The 22,346-nt window shown below is 41.9% G+C and overlaps 1 protein-coding gene and 1 long non-coding RNA gene across 3 annotated transcripts in view; one reads left to right on the top strand and one right to left on the bottom strand.

The window, feature by feature from the left end:
• Positions 1–22,346, top strand: part of LOC132209539 (uncharacterized) — a 138,177-nt gene that overhangs the window by 11,636 nt on the left and 104,195 nt on the right. The window lies entirely within an intron of this gene.
• Positions 1,862–21,616, bottom strand: bend3 (BEN domain containing 3). Of its 2 annotated transcripts, XM_048530437.2 has the most exons (4): positions 20,763–21,616; positions 19,360–19,469; positions 14,802–15,001; positions 1,862–10,037 (listed from the first exon to the last, which is right to left on the bottom strand). In XM_048530437.2, exons 2-4 carry the CDS (start codon positions 19,460–19,462, stop codon positions 7,803–7,805), a joined length of 2,538 nt encoding a protein of 845 aa, XP_048386394.1. In that variant the 5' UTR covers positions 19,463–19,469; positions 20,763–21,616; the 3' UTR covers positions 1,862–7,802. The 2 variants fall into 2 exon arrangements, with proteins under 2 accessions (XP_048386394.1, XP_048386395.1); XM_048530438.2 differs by lacking the exons at positions 19,360–19,469; positions 20,763–21,616 and having other exon boundaries at positions 1,862–10,032; positions 14,802–14,907.

Below are 22,346 nucleotides of genomic sequence, written 5' to 3'. Positions count from 1 at the left end.
TCTAATGCCACCAAAATATCTTTCAAAATGGTATTGTACTCATCTGGAAACACTAAGGGTTCTGGATTAGAGCTTCACCACAGCAGATGGCAGATTACAGATTTTACATGTCTAGAATTAGAGGTCTAATGATAAGCACAAAACCATTATTAATTATTGTGAAAACCCATCTGATTCACTAATGCAACTGGCCATCTCTATCTTGTCTGCTTTAATATGCAGATTAAATTTGGCCCCAATTACAGCAGTACTTTTTTGGCTTGTGTCTTCAATGGCCTGTGTAAAGTCTTAGAACATAGAACATAGAACAGTACAGCACAGAACAGGCCCTTCAGCCCACAATGTTATGCCGACCATTGATCCTCATGTATGCACCCTCAAATTTCTGTGACCATATACATGTCCAGCAGTCTCTTAAATGACCCCAATGACCTTGCTTCCACAACTGCTGCTGGCAACGCATTCCATGCTCTCACAACTCTCTGCGTAAAGAACCTGCCTCTGACATCCCCTCTATACTTTCCACCAACCAGCTTAAAACTATGACCCCTCGTGCTAGCCATTTCTGCCCTGGGAAATAGTCTCTGGCTATCAACTCTATCTATGCCTCTCATTATCTTGTATACTTCAATTAGGTCCCCTCTCCTCCTCCTTTTCTCCAATGAAAAGAGACCGAGCTCAGTCAACCTCTCTTCATAAGATAAGCCCTCCAGTCCAGGCAGCATCCTGGTAAACCTCCTCTGTATTAGAAATTACATGACACTGGGTCATAGCCCAACAGATTTATTTGAAATCACCAGCTCTCGGAGTGCTGCTCCTTCATCAGGTAAAGGCCAATATTACTGCCTCACTTTGGGGTCTATATATAACCCCTCTTAGAGAAGGGAAGTTAAGTGATGCCAAAGGGTGATAGGATCAATGAAGCACAAAAAGGGATTCAGATAGGCTCTCGTTGTGTGTCTACCTGGGTTCAAATGCCATTTACTCCAGAGGCATGTCACAATATTTCTGAGCAGGTCAATTTAAAAATATGTCTTATAGAGTCACAGAGATATACAGCACAGAAGCAGACCCTTCTGTCCAACTCATCCATGCTGACCAGATATCCTAAATAAATCTAATTCCATTTGCCAGCCGTTGTCCTACATCCCTCTAAAAGCCTTCCTATTCATATACCCACCCAGATGCCTTTTAAATGTTGTAATTGGACGAACCTCCATGACTTCCTCTGGCAGCTCATTCCATACACACACCACTTTGTGTGTGTAAAAGTTGCCCCTTAGGTTCCTTTTAAATCTTTCCCCTCCCACCTTAAACCTACGCCATCTAGTTTTTGACTCCCCCACCCAGGGGAAAAGACCTTGTTACCCTATCCATGCCCCTCATGGTTTTATAAATCTCTGTAAAGTCACCCCTTGGGGTCTGACATTCCAGGGACAATAGCCCCAACCTATTCAGGCTCTCCCTATAGCTCAAAACCTCCAACCCTAGCAACATCCTTATATATCTTTTCTGAATCCTTTCAAGTTTCGCAACATCTTTTCTATAGCAGGGTGACAAGAATAGCACACAGTATTTCAAAAGTGGCCTAACTAATGTGCTGTACTGCTGCAACATTACCTCCCAACTCCTTTATTCAATGTATTAACTGATAAAGGCAAGCCTACCAAATGGCTTCTTCACTACCCTGTCTACCTGTGACTCCACTTATGAAGGAATCCAAGAGAAAATCAGACATATTTCTGCTGAAAAAAATGACCTGACGGATTCTGGAGACAATGCGCATTCAATGGGAATGTCCAAACTCAAGATTTAATCAATGCAAATTTCACATTGTAACTTACCACACAAATTCCAAAGATTGTCATCAATATTGTCCGAGTTTTATTGTTTCTACAAATTAAAAGTCATTCAATTTAACTTCAGCTTCAATGTATTGTGCTTTTGTACGGATGTAACCATGGAGGACTTTGGCAGTAATATGTTCACAGTTCCAACAGAAATAAAACTTGCCAGTGTTCAATACAAGTGGTTTTGTTGATGTAGGTAATAAATCTATTTAAAATTTTATTTACATAAGCTGATTATAGAAAATTAACTTATACAAAATTATACTGAATTATACTGAAACCAGAAACAAGTCACGACTCATAACCAAGTTACGAAACTTGGGCTGAGTCCAGCAGTCAAACACGTTTACTAAAAAAATGCAAATTCATCAAGATTACAAGACTTTTAAAGCACCAAAATAGGGAGTTTTGTTTTTCAGTATAAAAACTTACCAACTCGTTTCACAGTGTCTGTTTCTCAATGATATGTAAAACATTTGTGTTTTTAATTGTCTGTTCCACTTATTCTGAGGCAAGTCACAATCCTGTTACCCAAACCTAATTAGTGTTAACCTGGAAAATTCAAGTATCCAGCATCCAGCAGTTTGTTACACAAAATATTCCTTTTCCTACATTCCTGAATTTCAATGACAAGTTAGAAAACACATAGGTGTCACTGAACAGTTCATGAGGAATCCTGTACCAATTCTGATACTGAGAACTAATGAGACACTAAAATAGTTTTTGTATGATTTGACGTCAACTTAGCCCCCATGATTCACCTTTAACCTAAAACTTCTACGTGCTGCTGTCCCGTAGGTCAGAGGGTTTCATTTGCTCTGTGGAAATGAGCAGCTTGACCAAGGTCGCATGCTGTTGTCTCCATGGAAACGTGCATTGCCAGACTCGCCTCCCATGTTCACTGGCATCTCCATGGAAACAAGCTCTCCCTGACCAGCTTTTCACACTTATGTATCTCCACAGGAACAAAATTCTGTCAGCATCTACTTGCATCGCCCCTCGCCATCAAAAATTGCAGTCCATGAAAGACTAGGCAACAAAAACAGCAAATCCGTCTGACCAATCTCTATGTACTGGCAGTGGGGAGCTATTGTTCCTCTGACAGTGCACAGTGAGGACACCAGTATCATTACTTCACAATGACTACTTTTACTGTGGATGTTTTTATTTCTGAGGATATCAAACATTAACATGATAGCCGCAGAGAGGTAAAGTGGATGGGTTCCTGGTGTTATGTTTTTCCCTGGGTTGAACTGTAGTGTGGAAGTCAGGCCTCTGCACTAGATTATCATGAGGTCATAACAAATACAAGCAGAAGGTCATTTCAATCCCATTGGGCTTTCTGTGTCACCCAAGAATAGCATGGCTGTTTGCACTGTAGCCTTAACAGCACCTTCTTACCTATCTCCTACAATCTTCAACTTCCTCATCAATTAAAAATCTGTCTAACTCAGCCTTGAATAGGTGTAATGAACCAGTCTCCTCTGCTCTCTGTACAACAAAACCGCAAAGGCTAATCCTTTCAGTGAAGAAATTCTTTCGTGTCTTAATCCTAAATGGGAGACCCCATTAAATTGTTAAATTTTAGTTATACTTAATCAAAATTATTAAATTGTATCCCTCAGTTCTGTAAGCCCCATGAGGGGAAACATCCTCTCAGCTTCCACTGTCACAAGTTTCAGTAAGAAGGCCTCTGCTTGGACTGTGGGACCAGTGTGCTGAAACTATCCTCATAGTCATCAAGTGGTACGAAGAGAGAGGGAGTATGGTGCTGAGATAGAGAATCAGCCTTGATAGATATAAATGGCAGAGCAGGTGTAAAGGGCTGAATGACCTACTCCTAATTTCCACCTTTCTAATAAGGCAACATTGCAGTAACAGTAGCAAGGTCAGAGACTGAGAGTGAGTTTCCCAATCCTCCACCCACATTGCTGTGTATTGGGAGATTTTACCTTATCCATCTGGCAGGGGTTTGAATCCAGACTTCAGCAATGAAAGCTTTGTGCAATAAACACAGCTGATCCAACCAGTTTGTACAGTATTAATTTGGCATACCAAGGGGCCAATTTTATCACTGCCACAAATTCCAAATCCATCCCAGTGAGAATCATGTGAGTGGTGTGTTAAAGTAACAGAAGACTTGTTGGTGGAGGGGGGGGAAGCAGGCAGAGGGAAGCTAGCTCTCACGCTGTATCTCTGTGCGTTTCTGCCACTAGCTATTTTTGCATCCCTGAATTCAGGCACGGAATAGAACCTCATTTAAAGATGGGAGGTCCATTGAGACATGCATCCCATTTTAACTGCAGGCTTAATTAAAACCTGTACAGTTTCTGAGCTGCAAATATAAGTGTGCAGTGGAAAAGACCTTAGCTCCAGGAAGTCCAAGTTTTTTCTCGTTTAAGGAAAAGGAGAGGCTGCCCCTGGTTTCACGAGATGCCCTTCAGTCTCCCCACCCAAACCTCTCCCACACAGTGCCTCCACTGCAAATCTGTTAAACCCCAGGTCACCCCAAAAGCTACATTATCACACTATGGACCATTTCCATGGGTACCTACTGGCGAGAGATGTACCACTTTTGACAACATTCTCCTTAGCTTCAGTTTGGAGTGATGATGGTATAGGGTCCGTATTCTTTCTATCCATATAGCTGACCAGGAACCCCTCCCGTTCTTACTCATGGCAAGCGTTAGGTGTTATGAACAGAACCTCCTTGATTATTAGGTCTTTGAGTGGGACCAGAACCTTGCATTTCTGGCTCAGAGGCAGGGACACTGTCACTGCTCCATAACAATTTCTTAATCATTACACTAAGGATGGAGAAAAAGCAGAATTTTTTCTTATATTTGTTCGGTAGTACAAACTTGACTATTGTTGATAAATGGTATTTTTTTTAAAAGCTTTTTCTCCTCCACTGATCTGGACAAGGCATAAGAAATACCAATACTAAATTGATTAGCAATTGGACTGATGGATGCATTACCATAGAGAATGCATGTTAACAATTACTGGTAGTTAACTACTGAGCACTGGTTAAATTTTAAACAAGACAAGTTGACTCTGATTTGTCAAGGTTCTGAGGAACAAAGCAGGAAAAGACTGACATCTATTGTGTGGAACAGCATCATGTATTATATCACGTATATCAAGTAAACTGATTAACCATAAGACCATAATGTACAGGCGCAGGATTAGTTTATCTGGCCCATCTGGCATGCTCTGCCATTCGCTCGTGGCAGATAGATTTCTCCACCCCATTCTCCAGCCTTTGACCCGTAACCCTTGATTCCCTTAACCAATCTATGTTCCTCTGTCTTAAATACACTCAATGACTTCGCCTCCACAGCATTCTTTTGCACAGATTAATCACCCTCTGGCAAAAGAAATTCCTCCTCATCTCAGTCCATAAGGGTTGTCCCTTCTCTCCAACCCTATGCCCTTGGGTCTTAGTTTCTCCCACTAGTGGAAGCATTTTATTTCCCCTTATCCTTCTAAACTCCATCAAATACATATCCAGAATCCTCAGTCCTTCCTCACATGACAAGCCCTTTATTTCTGAGATAATTCTTGTAAACCTCTTTTGGACTCCCTTCAATGCCCAAAACTGTTCACAATATTGCAAATGCAGTCTGACCAGAGCCTTATACAGCTTCAGCAATAGATTTCTGCTCTTGTATTCTAGTCCTCTTGAAATGAATGCTAACAACTCATTTGCCTTCTTAACTGCCAACCGAACATGCATGTTAACTTTAAAATCCTGAACTAGGATTCCCAAATCCCTGTGCTTCAGATTTTTGAAGCCTTTCCCCATTCATAAAATAATTTACATTTCTACTCTTCCTACCAAAGAGCAAAACCATGCACTTTCCCACACCATGTTCCATCCGCCATGTCTTTGCCCACTCTCTTTAGCCTGCCCATACCCTGCAGCCTCCCGGCCTTCTCAAAACTACCTGTTCTTCCAGTGATCCTAGTATCATCCGCAAACTTAGCAAGAATGCCCACAGTTCCTTTGTCCAGATCATTAATGTACAATGTTGATATTTGTGGTCCCAACACCGCCTCCTGCAGAATTTCACTAGTCACTGGCTACCAATCTGTAAAACATCCCTTTATCCTCACACCTTGTATTCTGCCAGTCAGCCAACCCCCACTATATCTTGTCGCTAACACAATGGGCTTTTATCTTGTTTAGCAGCCTCCTGTGAGACATCTTGTCAAAAGCATTCTGGAAATCCAAATAGATCGCATCCACTGACTCTCCTTTGTCTAACTTGCTTGTTACCTCCTCAAAGAATTACACAAGATTTGTCATGCATGACATTCCTTTGATGTAGCCATACTGACTCTGTCCTGTTTTAAAAAGTATTCCTAAGTACTCTTCAATGTCATCTTTAATAATGGACTCTAAAATTTTACTGATGACCAAGGTAAAGCTAACTGGCCTACAACTTCCTATCTTCTGCCCCCCCTCCCTTCACCTTGCTAAAGGGGTTATGCTCCAAAAGCTTGTGTTTTCAAATAAGCCAGTTGGGCTATGACCTGGTGTCATGTGAATTCTGACTTTGTCCAACCCTATCCAACATCAGCACCTCCACATCATCCCTGCCTTTTTAAACAGAGTTGCTAGTATTAGCCATTTTCCAATTCTTTGGGACTCTCCCTGACTCCACTGATTCCTGAAAGATCACCAGCAATGCCTCTACGATCTCCTCAGCTTCTTCAGAACCGCAATGTGTAGTCCATCCAGTCCAGGCATATATCCAACTTCAGTCCCTGCAGTTTCCCTAGCACCTTTTCCTTAGTGATGGCCAGTGCACTCGCCCCTGCCCCTCAGTCTCTTGAAGTTCTGACATGCTGCTGGTGTCTTCTACTGTGAAAACTGATGCAAAGCACGCATTCAGCTCCGCCGCCATTTCTTCGTTCCACATGGCTACTTCTCCCGCTTTATTTTCCAGCAGTCCAATGTCAACTAAGGCCATTTCACCTGACAAAGCAGTAGCATTCCGAAAACTTGTGATTTCAAATAAATCTGTTGGGACTGTAAACTGGTGTCGTGTGTCTTCTGACTTTACCTACACCTGTGTACCCAATGTACTTCAGATGACCTGAAATAGTATGGTATCTTCAAAGCCTGAGCAACAGGTGAAGCTAGTTATTTGACACAGCTACCATGCAGCAGTGGAGCAGTGTTCATCACTCACAAAATGCTACCATTAAATAAAAAGAGACATTCTGCTCATCATCCAAATTACTAATGTAGCACATGACAGTATCTAAAATTAGGCTGCTCATTTCACAATTGGACAGCATATGTTAACCCTTGAGTATGAGAAGAATTAAACAAGCAACCGATTTAGTGCTATCAGGGAAATGCCTTGACGTATCAGTGTCAGCTTGTCTAGTTTAAAATTTAAATAAATTTTGGAAGTTAACTGTCAGTCATTACTAACTGAAACACTGTCCATTGTAATGCCTCTACAAACCAGAGTCTAATGAACAACTAATCAGCCCTCTCCTCTCATACAGTATAAATGTGGATTTCTCTTTACATTAGTACTTCTTGCGAACTGTCCTGATGAAAAGCTTTGAAACGTCGTGTCTTTTTCCAGCAAAACTTAAATCTTTCCCTTTCGTGACAGAAACAAAAGGTAACCGGGCAGATTTTCTTCTTTGTTTTATTTCAGTGTTTCCTCTCCAGTCATAGCAACAGCATAAAGACTCTGTGCCAGATCAAATAATTCATTTATTCTTGGATATGGATTGAAAAGAGATGAATCAAACATAAAATAAATAGAAGATGATAAATCCCAGTGTGGGTTTCTTTTCTGAACTGGTACTTTTCATTCATTCGAAGTTTTAAAAAATATTTTTAGCTTATCTACGCCAGTTGAAAACTTCACATATTTGTCATGACTTTGCAGTGAACCTGTTTAACCCTTAAATGAGAGCAGTTCATTTTTTCTTATCTTTGGATTTTGCCACCACCTTGGACTTCCTCCTGTCGGGCCTCCTACACCTCTCGTCAATGCTAGGTATGCACTCGAGGTGCCACACTTGATCATTCCTGGCCCGTGGGTAAACTGCTTCCACGTAATGGCGAATGAGCTTCAGGCGGATTGGATCCAACTGTTTCTTGTTACACGCACCCGAATGGTTGTACTGTAGCCTGAGGTTTTCAGGAGTAAACAACTCTGGGAAGATCCTGACCAGAAGTCGGGCAGCAAAGTTCCCAATTGACAGGCTGTCCTGCACGACTTCCTTCAATTCTTTAGCAGAAAGCAGATGTTTGCTCGGGACTGGGAAATCAACAGCAGGCATGGTGAGTTCATCAAGTGCTACTTTACAGAATTTCCTATGGTACCGGTCGGGCGTCTCCGGGGCCAGCAGTATCGCTTCTTTCCTGACTTGCTCTGGTTGCACCGATGTTGTGGGTTCTTCCTTCTCAGGGCCAAAGATGGTCTTCTTTCTCTGCTGTTGATAAACACGCCTTTGCTCTGTGTCCCTGCGGCGGCACCTCTCGTCTAGCTTTGAAACAAATTCTTGATTCCACACCTTGTCACACTTGGCTCGGGGATACATCAGCTGCACGTAATGCCTGATGAGTTTTATACGGACTGGGTCCAGCTGCTTTTTGCCGAGGGAGCCGCTGCAATTATACTGCTTTCGCAAGTTATCTGGTGTAAAGAGCTCAGGGAACAACCGCACCAACAACCGGGAGGCAAAATTTCCAATAGATAAGCTGCTCTCGTATATGTTTTTTAGCTGCTGCTTGCTGAGCACGTAATCTGGGCAAGGGACCTCGAAGTCTGGAAGGGGTACGACGATGCTGTTGAAATCGATGGGCATTAGCCAGATCTTTTTGAACTTCTGAATAGATTTATCAAAGTCGCAGCCATCGCTGCTCCCAACTGTGGAGATGTTCGGGGAACAGTGACTCTCATTCCTGAAAATTTCAGATTCGCTGCCATCAGAATTCGCGAGCTCTTCGTCCATTTTCTGGACAACCTGTTGCAGCCAAACCTTGTCCTCTTGCACCTCGGGGAAGTAGATCTCCACATACTTCCGGACAATCTGCAGCCGCTGTGGATCAAGCATCTGCTTTGCAGATGAACCAGAACAGCTGGACTGTAAGGCCAAACGCCTTCCATCAAAGAGCTCTGGAAACAGTCTGTGTGCCAGCAAAATGGAAAATTCTCCAGGAGACGAAGCTTCATCCAAATACTCACTTATCTCCTGGGGTTCCAAAACCAAGTTTGAGCTTATACTGCTGGAGAAATCAAAGGACAATTGCTCATCCTGCGTGCTGTTGTCGACGTAACAGTTAGGCTGTGGTTGTTCTGCACCAGGGTCTGACTCATAAAAGCCAATCACCTTGGTGCTTTGTTGACTGCTCTCCATTTCTTTCTGCGCCCAAAACTGGTTAAAAAAGTCACTTATCTGTGGCAAGCATTGAACCTGCCAGACATCACCGTTTCGGGCTGACGGATAGCAGACCTCAATGTAGTTCCTGATCAGCTGGAGATGGAGTGAGCCCAGCTTCTTCTCAGGCATGGAGCCACACGCATTGCAGCCCCTGCTGACCTCGTCTTCGGCGAAGAGCTCTGGAAAAAGCTGCACCAGCAGTCGACAGGCAAAGTCTCCCGGGGAGGAGCTCTCTTCCAGGACCTGCTTGAGTTCAGCGTTGTTGAGCTGGTACTCTGCAGGAGGCAGGAACTCCACCACTGATTCGCCAGGGTTCACGTGCTTTTTAATTCTGTTCACCTCCAGTGACAGCAAGTCGATTTTGCTGTGCAGTTGGGTCATAGTCGAGTTCAACGTATTGAGAGTGAAAAACATTTTATGGATCAGCGAGTACAGAGTTGAATCAACATCAGACCCATGGGCTGGCAAGACTGAAGAGTAATTCTTGCAGGTGTCAGTGAGGTTTCGCTGTTGTAACAAAGTGTTGAGGTAACCTCTTTCTGAAGCCTCGCCTGTTGCTTGCTCGTCCACAGCCTGAGTATTTCGTCGATCAGAGATTTTGTGTGAGATGCTATACAGTGGTTTCCTGTATGATGGCATGTCCTGAGGAGCATCTTTACTTTCCATCAACACATCCATACTGGCCTCCTCAACTTTACATGCAACATCTGAGTTTCTCTGGGAAGGTACTGAAGACTCTGAGCCATTTAGACTTGCAAACCTGTCCTTAAAAGACAAAGTGCAACATTTTTAGTGAAAATTGCACCAGAAGAAAGAAAGTGCATCTGCTCTCCGTAAGTTTTACACCATTTTTGTAATGCACACCAATAACAAATATTCCACTACAGTTTTGTACTTACTTTGTTCAAATGATATCCAATTTGAATAAAGAGACAACAAAGTGTAGAGCTGGAAGAATACAGCAGGCTAAGCAGCATCAGAGAAGCAGGAAAGCTGACGTCTAGACCCGAAACGTCAGCTTTCTTGGTCCTCTGATGCTACTTGGCCTGCTGTGTTCATCCAGCTCTACACCTTGTTGTCTCAGATTCTCCAGCATTGGCAGTTCCTTTTATCTCTGTTCCAATTTAAATAAGACCAGTAAAAGAATAACAATCCAGCTACAATATGACTAAGAGGAGAAGAACTGTGTAGTTCATACGGTCTTCTTTCAGATAACTTTATCAACCATGTACTCTATTGAGGTTGAGACAGAACAGAGGAAGCTTATCTCTGTGTCTGGCTGTACCTGACCTATAAATGTTGAAACTGGAAGAATTCCCTTTCCCAAAATGAACATTGTCAACCTGATAAGAAGAAAATTAAGAATATATTTTACTCAGCTTTTATTTCTAATAAAAGTGAAATCCTTTTGTTTTTCAAGAGATGCAAGCTTCAAGTTTGTTGCATGCCTCTAACTGATGAGCTACTTTCTTGAGCCATGTACTTGTAGCCCACATGTTTTAGGTACATGCATGGTGTTGTTAAAGAGGCAGTTCTAGGATTTGAACCCAGAAATGATAATGTATAGTGACATATTTCCACGTCAGGGTGGAGTGTGCCTGTCAAAACTATCCTGACTTGGAGTTAAACTTGAAGTGAAGATTTCTTTGTACCTGCTTTTCCTGTCCTGCCTCACAACACCCAGGGGCCTGGGTTCAATTCCACCCTCAGGCAACTGTCTGTGTGGAGTCTGCATATTCTCCATGTTTGCATGGGTTTCCCCTGGGTGTTCCAATTTCCTCCAACGGTCCAAAAACGTGCAGGTTAGCAAGAGTGGCCATGTTAAATTATCTGTAGAGTCCAGGAATGTGCAAGCTAGGTGGATTAGCCATGGGGAGTGCGGGGTTACAGGGGAAAGGTCGGGGGTGTGTCTGGATGAGATGTTCTTTAGTGGGTCGGTGTCGACCCAATGGGCTGAATGGCCAGCTTCCACACTGTAAGGATTCTATGATTCTTCTTTGATTTTAGCTGGTACAGACTAAAGGCTTAGACGGCGCTATTGAGGGAGCCCTGTTGCTGTGCACCTTGTTGATGGTATATATTGCTGCTGCTCTGCATTACTGGTGCAGGCAGTGAATGTTGAAAGTGCTGTATAAGATGTCAATCAACAGGGTTGCACTGCCCTTGATCGTGTTGAGCTCCTTGAGTATTATTGAGGTTACCCTCACCCAGCAGGCAGACAGTATTCCATCACACTCCTGACTTTTGCCTCATTGACAGTGGATGGCCAAAACAGATTCTAGTTTATAGGGCACCAGGAACAGTAGAGGAGAGAGTAGGATCTGTACTTCAGGGACAGTCTACATCTGAAGTGTGCTGTGGCTGGTTTTATAGCAAGCAGACAAGATTTTAAATGTTACAGACAGGATAAGAAAGAAAGGTATTAATATGGGAAATGAGATACAAGGCTGTGGCAGGAAAGGTTAGAGAATACAAGGCTTAGAGGAAACTAACAAATAAGGCCAGAGGTTACAAAAATCACAAAAGGTCAAAACTAAAGGTTCTGTTTCTGAATACATGCAGCTTTTGCTACAAACCAGATAAATTGAAATAATATCTAGAAAGAAATACGTACAGATTTGCTAGCCATTACAGAGACAAAGCTGCAGGATAACATAAATTGGGACCTGAATCCTGAAGGGTACATGATATTTAGGAAGGAAATGAATCTAGAAAACAGATGGTGGGTTGGCTCTATTAATTAATTAAGGGTGATATTAGAACAACCAAAAGGGATGATGTAAGTTCCAGAAAGCAAGATGCAGAAGTGATTTGGGTAGAAATGAGAAAGGATGAAGAGAAGTATCTCATAGGAGAAATAAAAATGGGAAGGACTGACCATCATGGTTAAAGTTTAAAGTTAAGTTAAAGATGGTATCAAACTTTAAAATGAAGCATATAATTGTGCAAAAGTGGATGTCAGAATATTGTCCAGAATATAAAAATAACAAAGATTGACTAAAAATGTACTGAGGGAAAAATTACATGATAAAGCTAGCTAGAAGTACAAAAACAGAGTACCTGTGTCCATAGGTAAAGGGAACTGCAGATGCTGGAGAATCCAAGATAACAAAGTGTGAAGCTGGATGAACACAGCAGGCCAAGCAGCATCTCAGGAGCACAAAAGCTGACGTTTTGGGCCTAAGGGTCTAGGCCCGAAACGTCAGCTTTTGTGCTCCTGAGATGCTGCTTGGCCTGCTGTGTTCATCCAGCTTCACACTTCGTTACCTGTGTCCATAGATATGTAAAAGGGAAAAGCATTAACTAAGGGAATGTTGGTCCTATAGAAAATGAAAACTAATAATGGAAAATTAATTATGGGAAATTAGTAATGGAAAATAAGGAGACAACAAATGATTTAACAGGTATTTTTGCATTGACATTCACTACGGAGGATACAGGTAACATCCCAGAAAAAGCTATAAGTGGAAGGGAGGGAGAAATTCAATAACACTTCAATCGTTAGGAAGGTAAGCAAGTGTTGCAGCAGCAGGATGACAAGTCACTGAGTCCTGAAAGACTTCATGCTGGGCTCTTTAAGAAGTGCATAGTCAGATAGATGATGCATTGCTTTAATATTCCAAAATTCCTTAGATTTGGGGAAGATTCCATTTGAAGGGAGAAGAGCAAATGCATCTCTGTTATTCAAAAATGTTTAGTGTCAAATGCTATGTGCATTCAGAGACAGAAAGCTGGAAACTAAGTCCAGATTGACTTTCTACAACTATATAAATAATTTGAAATAAGGGCCCAAAAATACGGTTGCTAAATGTGATGATGACACAAAGATGGGTAGAGAAGTGATTTATAAAGAGGACATAACAAGACTACAAAGGGGTATGGATATGTTAAGTGAATGTGCAAAGATGTCGCAAATGGTGTATAATGTTGGAAAATGCCAAATTGTCCAATTTGGTCAGAAAAGTTAAAATACATCTTATTTATATAGAATGTTCTTGTTCATTATAAGAGAAAATGAATACAAATGCATACAGGTTATGCTTCAACTTTACAGGGTATTGTCAAGACCATATCTTCAGCGCTGTGTACAGTGATGGTCTCCTTAATAGCAGAAGGACGTAAATGTATTAGAATCAATTCAGAGAATGTTTACTGGACTAATACCGGGAATGAGTGGGTTACCTTACATGGGAAGATTGGACCAGCCAAGCAAATATCCTTTGGATTTTAGAAAAGAACGAGGTGGTTTGCTTGAAACATATAATATTCTAAAGGGGCTTGATTGAGTGGAGGTAGAGACAGTGCTTCCTCTTTGGGAGAATGGATATCTGGGAGTTACTGTTTAAAAATAAGGCAACATCCATTTCAGACAAAGAGGAGAAACTCTTACTCTCAGACACTCTTCCGCAAAAGATAATGACCTTTGAATACAGAGATAGATAGATTCTTGATGAACAAGGGAGTGAAAGGTTATTGTACATCAGCGGGAATGTGGAATAATCAGATCAGCCTTGATGTTATTGAATGGCAGAGCAGGCTGGAGGAGTCATGTGGACCACCCGACACCTAAGTTGGATGTACATAACGCGGGAAGTATCTGCATGGTCAGGATGTGGATTATTTGCTGAAGGATTCCCAGCTTCTGACCAAATTTTGCCACCACGTTATATATAAGGCTGGTTCAGTTACATTTCTGATCAATGGTGATATCTAAGATGTTGATGGAGGAGAATTTGGTGCTGTTAATGCCATTTAAAATCAAAAAGAGGTGGTTAGGCTCTCTGTTGTTGGAGGTATTGATCAATATTTATCAATTAAAAACTTCTAACCAATTAAAGATTTAACAGCACCTTAGGTTTGTTTAATACATCCTTATCAGTTTTGTGACCCTTAGATCTTTGACTTACAAATTCTGCAACTGATACCACTTCTCTCACTAACAACTGAAGAAGGGGTGAGGCTCTGAACGCTTGTGATTTCAAATAAATCTGTTGGGCTATAACCTGGTGTTATGTGATTTTTGACCTCAGTCAAACATCAGCACCTCCCCATTATTGAAGGTAGGCACTGCCTGGTACTTACTTGTGTTGCAGGAATATTACCTGCTATTTAACAGGCTCTCCCTACCTTTTTGCATTATACATTGGTGGATTTGCATATCATCAAGGAAGCAATCTGTCCAACTATTGCTGCTTTCAGCCAGTAACCAACAGTGGCCCATGAAAGAGCTGAGTTGGTCCAGTTTCAGTTTTAGCAATAAGCTTTCTTCCATTAAATGGCAACAACCAACTGAGATCAAAAACCTAGACAAAAGAGGAATCAAACTCATATCTTGCCACAGTACATTGAAGTGTATCAATATGCTAAAGTGTAGTGCTCTGCCCCAGTGGTCATAAATAAAAGCACATTAAAATATACGATGTAGATATCAATGAAATGTAACTGTGTGTTTCTTTGTAAAAAAGGCATTATTCCAAAGAAAGGCAAAAAGATTTGTGTACAGTTAGAATATACTGCAGAAATATTTACCTCACAGGTAATTCTCCTCCTTTTATGGATGATGGGACTCTCACATTCTGGAGTCATCTTACCAGAGCCATTCTGTAACTGTTTTTGTTTTGCTGTATCCTGTACACAGTTAGGCTCTGCAGCTTGATCTAGACTGGCACTACCCACATCATCTTCACTGCTAATTTCTGATTTGACCTTGCCAATATTGACCTTTGTCACTGCAAGGGGAGAGGAAAACAAAAAGCCAGCAAGTTATTTTTTTTATCCACAGTATGATAATAGCATTAGTGAACATACTAATTAACGCATGGATTAATTAGTATTATAATTAATCATTAATATTAATTAGCAGCGATTCAAGAAGATAACTCACACAACTCTCTGAAGGGCAACTAGTTAGGGGTAATAATAGAGGCCCAGCTAGTGACACTCATATTCTATGAATGACTTAAAAAAATTAATTTCTAAGTTCACACTTTATCTGGATCCCAAGCTTTGTTGTGCATTACACTTTTCCAACAAACAAAACTGTAGCTGACAACGAAAACAAAGTTGCAGGAAAAGCTCAGTAGGTCTGGCAGCATCTATGAAGAAGAAAACAGAGTTAACATTTCGGGTCCGGTGACCCTTCCTCAGAACTGATGGTGGCTGGGAAAATGTCAGCTCATATGCATAAAATAGGGAGATGGGTGGGGTAGGGAGTAAACGAAAGGATAAGGCCCAAAGACAGAGAAAGACAGTTGGACAGACAAAGGAGTTGCTAACGATCAGCCTGGGAGGGTGAATAGTTGTTAATGGGGACTGTTAGTGACTAACAACTGGGGGTGTAGTGGCAGGCTATGCGGTAACAAGGACTGGTGTGTGGGATGGGGGAGGCTGGGACGTGGGGGAGTTTAGGCCCAAAAATTATTGAACTCAGTCTTGAGTCGGGAGGGCTGTAGGGTCCCCAAGTATCGTTTACTCCCTACCCCACCCACCTCCCTATTTTCTCCACATAAACTGGCATTTTCCCGGCCACCATCAGTTCTGAGGAAGGGTCACCAGACCCAAAACGTTAACTCTGTCTTCTCCTCCACAAATGTTGCCAGACCTGCTGAGCTTTTCCAGCAACGTTCCTGATTTACAGCATCCACAGTACTTTTGGTTTTTAAAACTATAGCTGACTTGGACATCAGAGCTACAGCTGAATGATACTCAAAATAACTTCAGTGCCTTAGATATCCACAATGGGAAGCAACAGAAAAGCACAGACCTTGATATCAAAATGTATTAAGTTTATACAGACCCAATTTGGCGAATAACTTAAAACTTATAAATGGCCACACTTGTGTGAGTATGGAGAGGTCTATATTCATGCAGGTCAAAATCCATAGAATATTCCAATCAGTATATCTCAGACAGTAACTGGAGAAGCAATGATACCCTTCAACTTTTTTCCAAAATTGCCCTTGATTCCAATCAATACAGATTAATGTATTACATCTCCAAAAGGTGCAAATTGCAGCCAGACCTGGATGATGTATTCACTTTGGGAAATATCCCTCTCCTGCATCTCAATCTAATCATTCAGTGTGTAGAAAACAAGGTTATTTCTATTCTGCTTCTCAAAGCCTAAGAGTTGATTTTGGACTCCGGGAAGCAGATCTGCAATGTGCCTTTTTTAGATGATGGAAGCAGAATTTCATATTTTAAGAGCCTTATTTACAGATATGACAACTGAATGCTGAAATGCCCATAAGCTGGTACCATGCCAAGGAGAGCAAAAAGGATTTCAACTGCCATTGCTACCTCTGCCTAGCTGACTGATCTTAGCTGGAATGGCACACTGCGCACTACTAGGTTGTTCCTAGGAGATGATGGAAATGTCAGGTGTCAGAAATCTACCATCATTGAGCCTGAAGCCTGTCAGTGGGGATGGGAGGAAGCAGGGACCAGCTGTTGTTTGTTTGTTTGATTTATTGTTGTCACATATACCAAGAAAGAAGTGAAATGTGCTGTCAGGCTGAGAGTGGGATTTGAACCTGGTCCCCAGAGCATTACACGGATCTCTGGAACACTAGTAAACATGGCAATACCACTATGCCATTGCCTTTCCCAGCAAGAGGTTGTCCTGAAGAGACTGAAGCAGACAGTCATGAAGGTGGCCAGTATGTATACAAACATATTAATCTGGAGCAGGACTAGATTATTTGATAATGCTGATATGATGATAACCATAACTCTACATTCATGCCTACCCCGATACCTTCCAATTTCTTGCCTGTCAAGAACCTGGATATTTGTCTTAGGTAGAGATAAGCAGCCAAAGTTCATATTGGACCAGATGGACTGTAGTGGTTCAAGATGATTCATCAAGAGATTCAAAAAGACAAATAGAAAGGATCAATATATGCTGGTATTGGCAGTGATACCCAAATCCCAAAAATGACAGAAGAGATAGCTTGGATTTTGCAGAGTTGAAACATGAATTGAATTGCTTGCCAGAAAAGGACTGTCAGTCAGGCTTGCAGTGTGGCACACTTGTGTGACTTACACATATTAACACGCAGGGCCCTGTTCTTTGCAGACAGAAAGAACACGTACATGCACTGCGCTTATTTTGACTCAGCAAAACAGAAGACAGCATTCATTGGTTCATTTCTCAGGACAATGCCCTGACCACTCAAAATCGACTTGTCTTGTTTAACCTTTTAAGCTTGGTGGTTAACCATTAATTATCATTAAGTGACGCATGAGACATGGCAACACCTTTACCAATCAGAGTCCACTTGTCGATCAATCAGCACTCTTCTCTCATACTGTATGAGTGCTGATTTTCTCCTGAACTTGTAAATCGTCCTAATGAGTGCAAAATGAAAAGTTTTGACAAAATGTGTCTTTTTGAGTAATATGCATGTTCTATGTGACCAAATGACATTTGCAATTTTGCTACAATTCTGGAACAGAGGAAACCTTTGTCCAGCATTCATATGACTAGCTACAGCCTAAGCTATATGAAATCCACTTTTAAACAGTTCCATAGTATATTGGACTTGCAGAACCAAGGATATGTTCTTTGGCAGTCAAGGAAATTATAGCACAGAAGCAAAGTATTTGGCTCACGGAATAAGTCTGAATAGCTCTCAAAATGTATTATCTTTAATTCCATTTACGTTTCTTGTTTTCTTATATAACTTTAGATCCTTCTTTCTCTGCCTTTTAACCACTAATTTTAACACATGCCATGTTAATAATCCCTCTGTTAAATACTTTCATTTAACTTCTTCCCGCGATTCATTGCATGGTAATCCTGTTATTATTGCCTTGGAGTTACATTTGATAATAATACCAAATTAAGCTTAAAACATTAAACCATTTTTTCTTTGATATCTTGAACTGGTTATTAACCTTTTTAATATAAAACAATAGATAGTATCATGTCATAAGTTCAGAAGATGAGGACTGAGAGTAAATGGTAAATTCAAAAGCAGTAACTGAAATGTCAAGGGTATAGAAAAAAGTTGTGATTTTGGTAAAAATAAGCTCAGTTAGTCAAAGAAAGGACAGGCAGCTTAACAAAGATAATGCAACAATAATAGCTCAGGTGACATCAGGAAAAATAAGATGTTAAACCTGAAGACATAATATCTGAAAGTGCACAACAGACAAATAAATGGGATTAATTTAACAGCCATTGTGAAAATGTGGTTCCAAAGTGACCAAGGTCAGAAACTAAGTATCGCAGGATATTTCACTTTTAGAAAAGATGGAAAAAAGAATGGAAAATGAGTACGGATTACCTTGAGATTAAAGGATGGGATAAAGGTGGTATGGAGTACATGTATTAGCTGATAAAATCCAGATGTAAAACCAGTTAGAGTCGAGACAGTTTATTGATCTGCAAAAGTAGCTGTAGTGTATGGCAGAATATAAAAGAAGAAATTAGAAGTGTATGTAACTTGAGTAATATAGTTATGCTGGGGACTCTAATCTGCATGTAGACTTTATCAAACAAATTTGCAGTAATAGTGAGGAGGATAAGTTTATGAAATGCATTTACGATAATTTTGTAGTTCAGAACATCCAAATACAACTAAGGAATACACTATTTTATTTCCAATATTTGCTTTTCATACACATGTAATTTGGTTTCTTCTTCAGAGTTAACAACCTAGTACTTTACAGAAATAAATCAACCTCAAACTCGATATAGAATTAATATTATGATTGCTCTTCCCAGCTAATCACGTCTCATTGTAGAACATTCTATTTTGGTACCTACCAATTCCAGTTAAATTGCAAGCTGTGTTTTTGCTAAATGGTGATACTACACCATTTGTTCACCTCGTGTGCACTTAGTGCCAAAGAAATACTATTGAAATGACATAAATTACCAGAAGTTAACAAAGAAAAGAACAGAAGATAAAGCCATTCAAGTTTGTGCTACAGGGCATGTCAGTACTTCTACTAAAATCCTTACCCATGTATTGCTGAAGCAGGCTGCAAATCTTTGCTTTATGTCTGTGTGTGGCATGACTTCCATTACATCATGAAGGCCTCTTCTCCTTCCCATCAAAGAACTTATAAAGGAACTTACCTTGTGCTCCTTTTCCTAACTCTTCATTCGTACTGACTGAAGGATTTCGAACTATGAATATTACTCTGGGTCCAGGTCCCCCATTCTGCTCCGCAATGTTCATTTTCTACCTGGAATAAACAACTCTACGATTAAAAACAAACGAATCAAATGCGTGTTATTTAACAGCTAGTAAAGTTATCTGCATCAACCAGAAACAAAGTTATACATTCAGTCACTCTGCCCTTAAATAAACAACTTAGATTTTATCAGCTTCCTGAAATTAATTCATTCAACAGCTAATTTTGCCTAAGAATTAAGTACACCCTTTCCAGTGTCTCTTACAAAACTTTTTTAATCTGCCGAAGTGAATTATAAATGTCTGAGAAAGAAATGAACCATATACAGCTCCATTTTTGTTTTCCAGACAAAGTGTTTTGTTAACTTTTTAAGAAAAAACAGCTACTGTTTCATTCTGTTGCAAAATATACTGATTGCATTTTCTCCACATGAACTAAATCAAACTGTAAACATTCAAGAAATAGCTGCTGTTGTCCAACTACCCTCTGCTCACACCGTAGTCATTCCAATACATTTTTTGAAAATGCACTTTTATGCTTTCAAATTCACAATTAACAGAAATAGATTTAATGCAGCTTAATGTGAGGTCAAGTGTAGTTGGCTTCCACAACTTATTGTTACAAAGTAAAAGAAGCAACTGCATTTAAAAAGTGGAAAGACCCAATCTGAGAAGGAACATTAATAATTAGGAGAAATGCTTATTTTGACGCTGAAAACGTATGATATTTGATTTGATGCAGCGTGGTCTTATCTATTTTTATGTGAAGTGGTGAGATTTATACATTAAAGAGATTTGTAGCGGGGGGGATAGCCCAATGAAATTGCGTACAATTTGGCTACAGTAAATCTGAGCCGAACTGGAGTTGAGTGAGTTTGCCATGTGCCTGGCACGGGGGAGGGGGACGATAATCCTATGAGGGCGCTGTGTCTTCACCCAGCAAAAAAAACCCGAGACATAACTCAGCGTGGAACATAAAAAAAACCCATTCCACTTCCCTTTTAGCCTGAAAATTCACTGCCTCCTAAGGGGGTGAGATTGCACGTTGCTTCGAAATCACCAACAATTTCTTACAAACTTGAGAGAGAGGAGGGGGTGCAATTGCAAAGCAGTTGAGCTCAGCGCTGGGGTTGGTTAAAGGGCACGTACAGCAGTAACGCCATGACCCTGCTCTCAGAGGCAGTGTTTGTCTTTGCTTAGGGATAAAGATCACTGCAGATAAAACACAAATCTCTCTCCTGTGTGTGTCACATTCCCTGCCCTCCTCCCACCTCTCCCTCGCTCTCCTGCATAGCCCCATTCTCTGAGTTGCTGCCTTGTCCTGCTGCCTCCTCCTGAGACTTACCTGGCCGCTCCGGCTGAGTCAAGCGGAGCTCCCTCCCCGGCCGCCTGTGGAAAATGGAGCCGTGTTTTTCTCTCTCTCTCTCTCTCTCTGTTACTCCGGGTGTCTGCTCCGTGACGTGACTCTGTGTCATTTCCGCAGCCAGGCGAGAGGGAGAGAAGAAAGGAAGGAGAGAAACACGAGAGAAGGGAAACGCGAAAAGGACGCACACAGGGAGAGGGAGAAACATCAGAGACAGGGAGAAAGGACCGGGGCAGTGAGGGACAGAGAGAGAGGAGGATTGAGAGAGGAAAAAAAAGACGGGGGGCACGAAAAGAGACCAGCGAGGGGGAAATGAGAAACACGGGAGGCCAGAGACAAACTGACAGGCAGGAAAGAGCAGCAAGAGAAGGAAGGAAAACTCCGGGGGAGAGAGAGAGAGAAAACAACAAAACACGAGAGAATGGAGGTAGGAGGCTGGTAAAGGAGTGAGGGAGAGAGGGGTGAGGGAAAGAGGTTGAAAACCTTTGGGGAGAAAAGGGTCGGGGAATCACCATAGACTAGAAGTTATGGGAGAATTAGGCCATGCACCCCATCAAGTGTGATCTGCCATTAGATCGTGGCTGCTTTGTTTCTCACCCCCATTCTCCTATTTTCTCTGTGTAATCCGTGATCCCCTCACAAATCAAGAATCTATCTCTGTCCTAAGTACGCTCAATGACTTGGCCTCCACAGCGTTCTGCTGCAATAAGTTCCACAGATTCACCACTGTCTGGCTGAAGAAATTCCTCCTTATCTCAGTTCTTAAGGGAGACCCCTTCACTCTGAGCTGTGCCCTCGGGCCTGTGTCTCTCCTATGTGTGGAAACATATCCATGTTCCACCCCTTTCACCCACATTAACCGCCTCAACCTCTCCACCCCTCTCACCCACCATTAACCGCCTCAACCTCTCCACCCCTCTCACCCACTCCAACCTCTCCCCCGCAGAACGGGCAGCCCTCCGCTCCAACCCCAACCTCACCATCAAACCCGCAGACAAGGGTGGCGTAGTGGTAGTATGGCGCACTGACCTCTACATCGCCGAGGCCAGACGCCAACTCTCCGACACCACCTCCTAACGCCCCCTCGATCATGACCCCACACCCGAGCACCAAACCATCACCTCCAACACCATTCATGACCTCATCACCTCAGGGGACCTCCCACCCACAGCCTCCAACCTCATTGTTCTCCCAACCCCGCACAGCCTGTTTCTATCTCCTTCCCAAAATCCACAAACCTGCCTGCCCTGGTTGACCCATCATCTCAGCCTGCTCCTGCCCCACCAAACTCATCTCCACCTATCTGGACTCCATTTTCTCCCCTTTGGTCCAGGAACTCCCCACCTACGTCTGTGACACCACCCATGCCCTCCACCTCCTCCAAGACTTCCAATTCCCTGGCCCCCAACACCTCAATTTCACCATGGACGTCCAGTCCCTATACACCTGCATTCCGCATGCAGATGGCCTCAAGGCCCTCCGCTTCTTCCTGTCCCGCAGGCCCGACCAGTCCCCCTACACCGACACCCTCATCCGCCTGGCCGAACTCGTCCTCACCCTCAACAA

The sequence above is a fragment of the Stegostoma tigrinum genome, chromosome 4 (assembly GCF_030684315.1).
Source record: "Stegostoma tigrinum isolate sSteTig4 chromosome 4, sSteTig4.hap1, whole genome shotgun sequence".
In the NCBI taxonomy this organism is placed as follows: Eukaryota; Metazoa; Chordata; class Chondrichthyes; order Orectolobiformes; family Stegostomatidae; genus Stegostoma; species Stegostoma tigrinum.
Note: the sequence above shows the minus strand (reverse complement) of the source record. Positions and strands in the feature narration are given on the sequence as shown.

Bases quoted from the DNA above. Each gene is read 5' to 3' on its own strand.
- bend3 (XM_048530437.2), bottom strand. From the start codon at position 19,462: ATGAACATTGCGGAGCAGAATGGGGGACCTGGACCCAGAGTAATATTC. The intron at 15,002-19,359 runs GTAAGTTCCTTT...CTCCCCTTGCAG, and splicing joins GTTAGGAAAAGGAGCACAAG to TGACAAAGGTCAATATTGGC. The intron at 10,038-14,801 runs GTAAATATTTCT...TTGTCTTTTAAG, and splicing joins GGAGGAGAATTACCTGTGAG to GACAGGTTTGCAAGTCTAAA.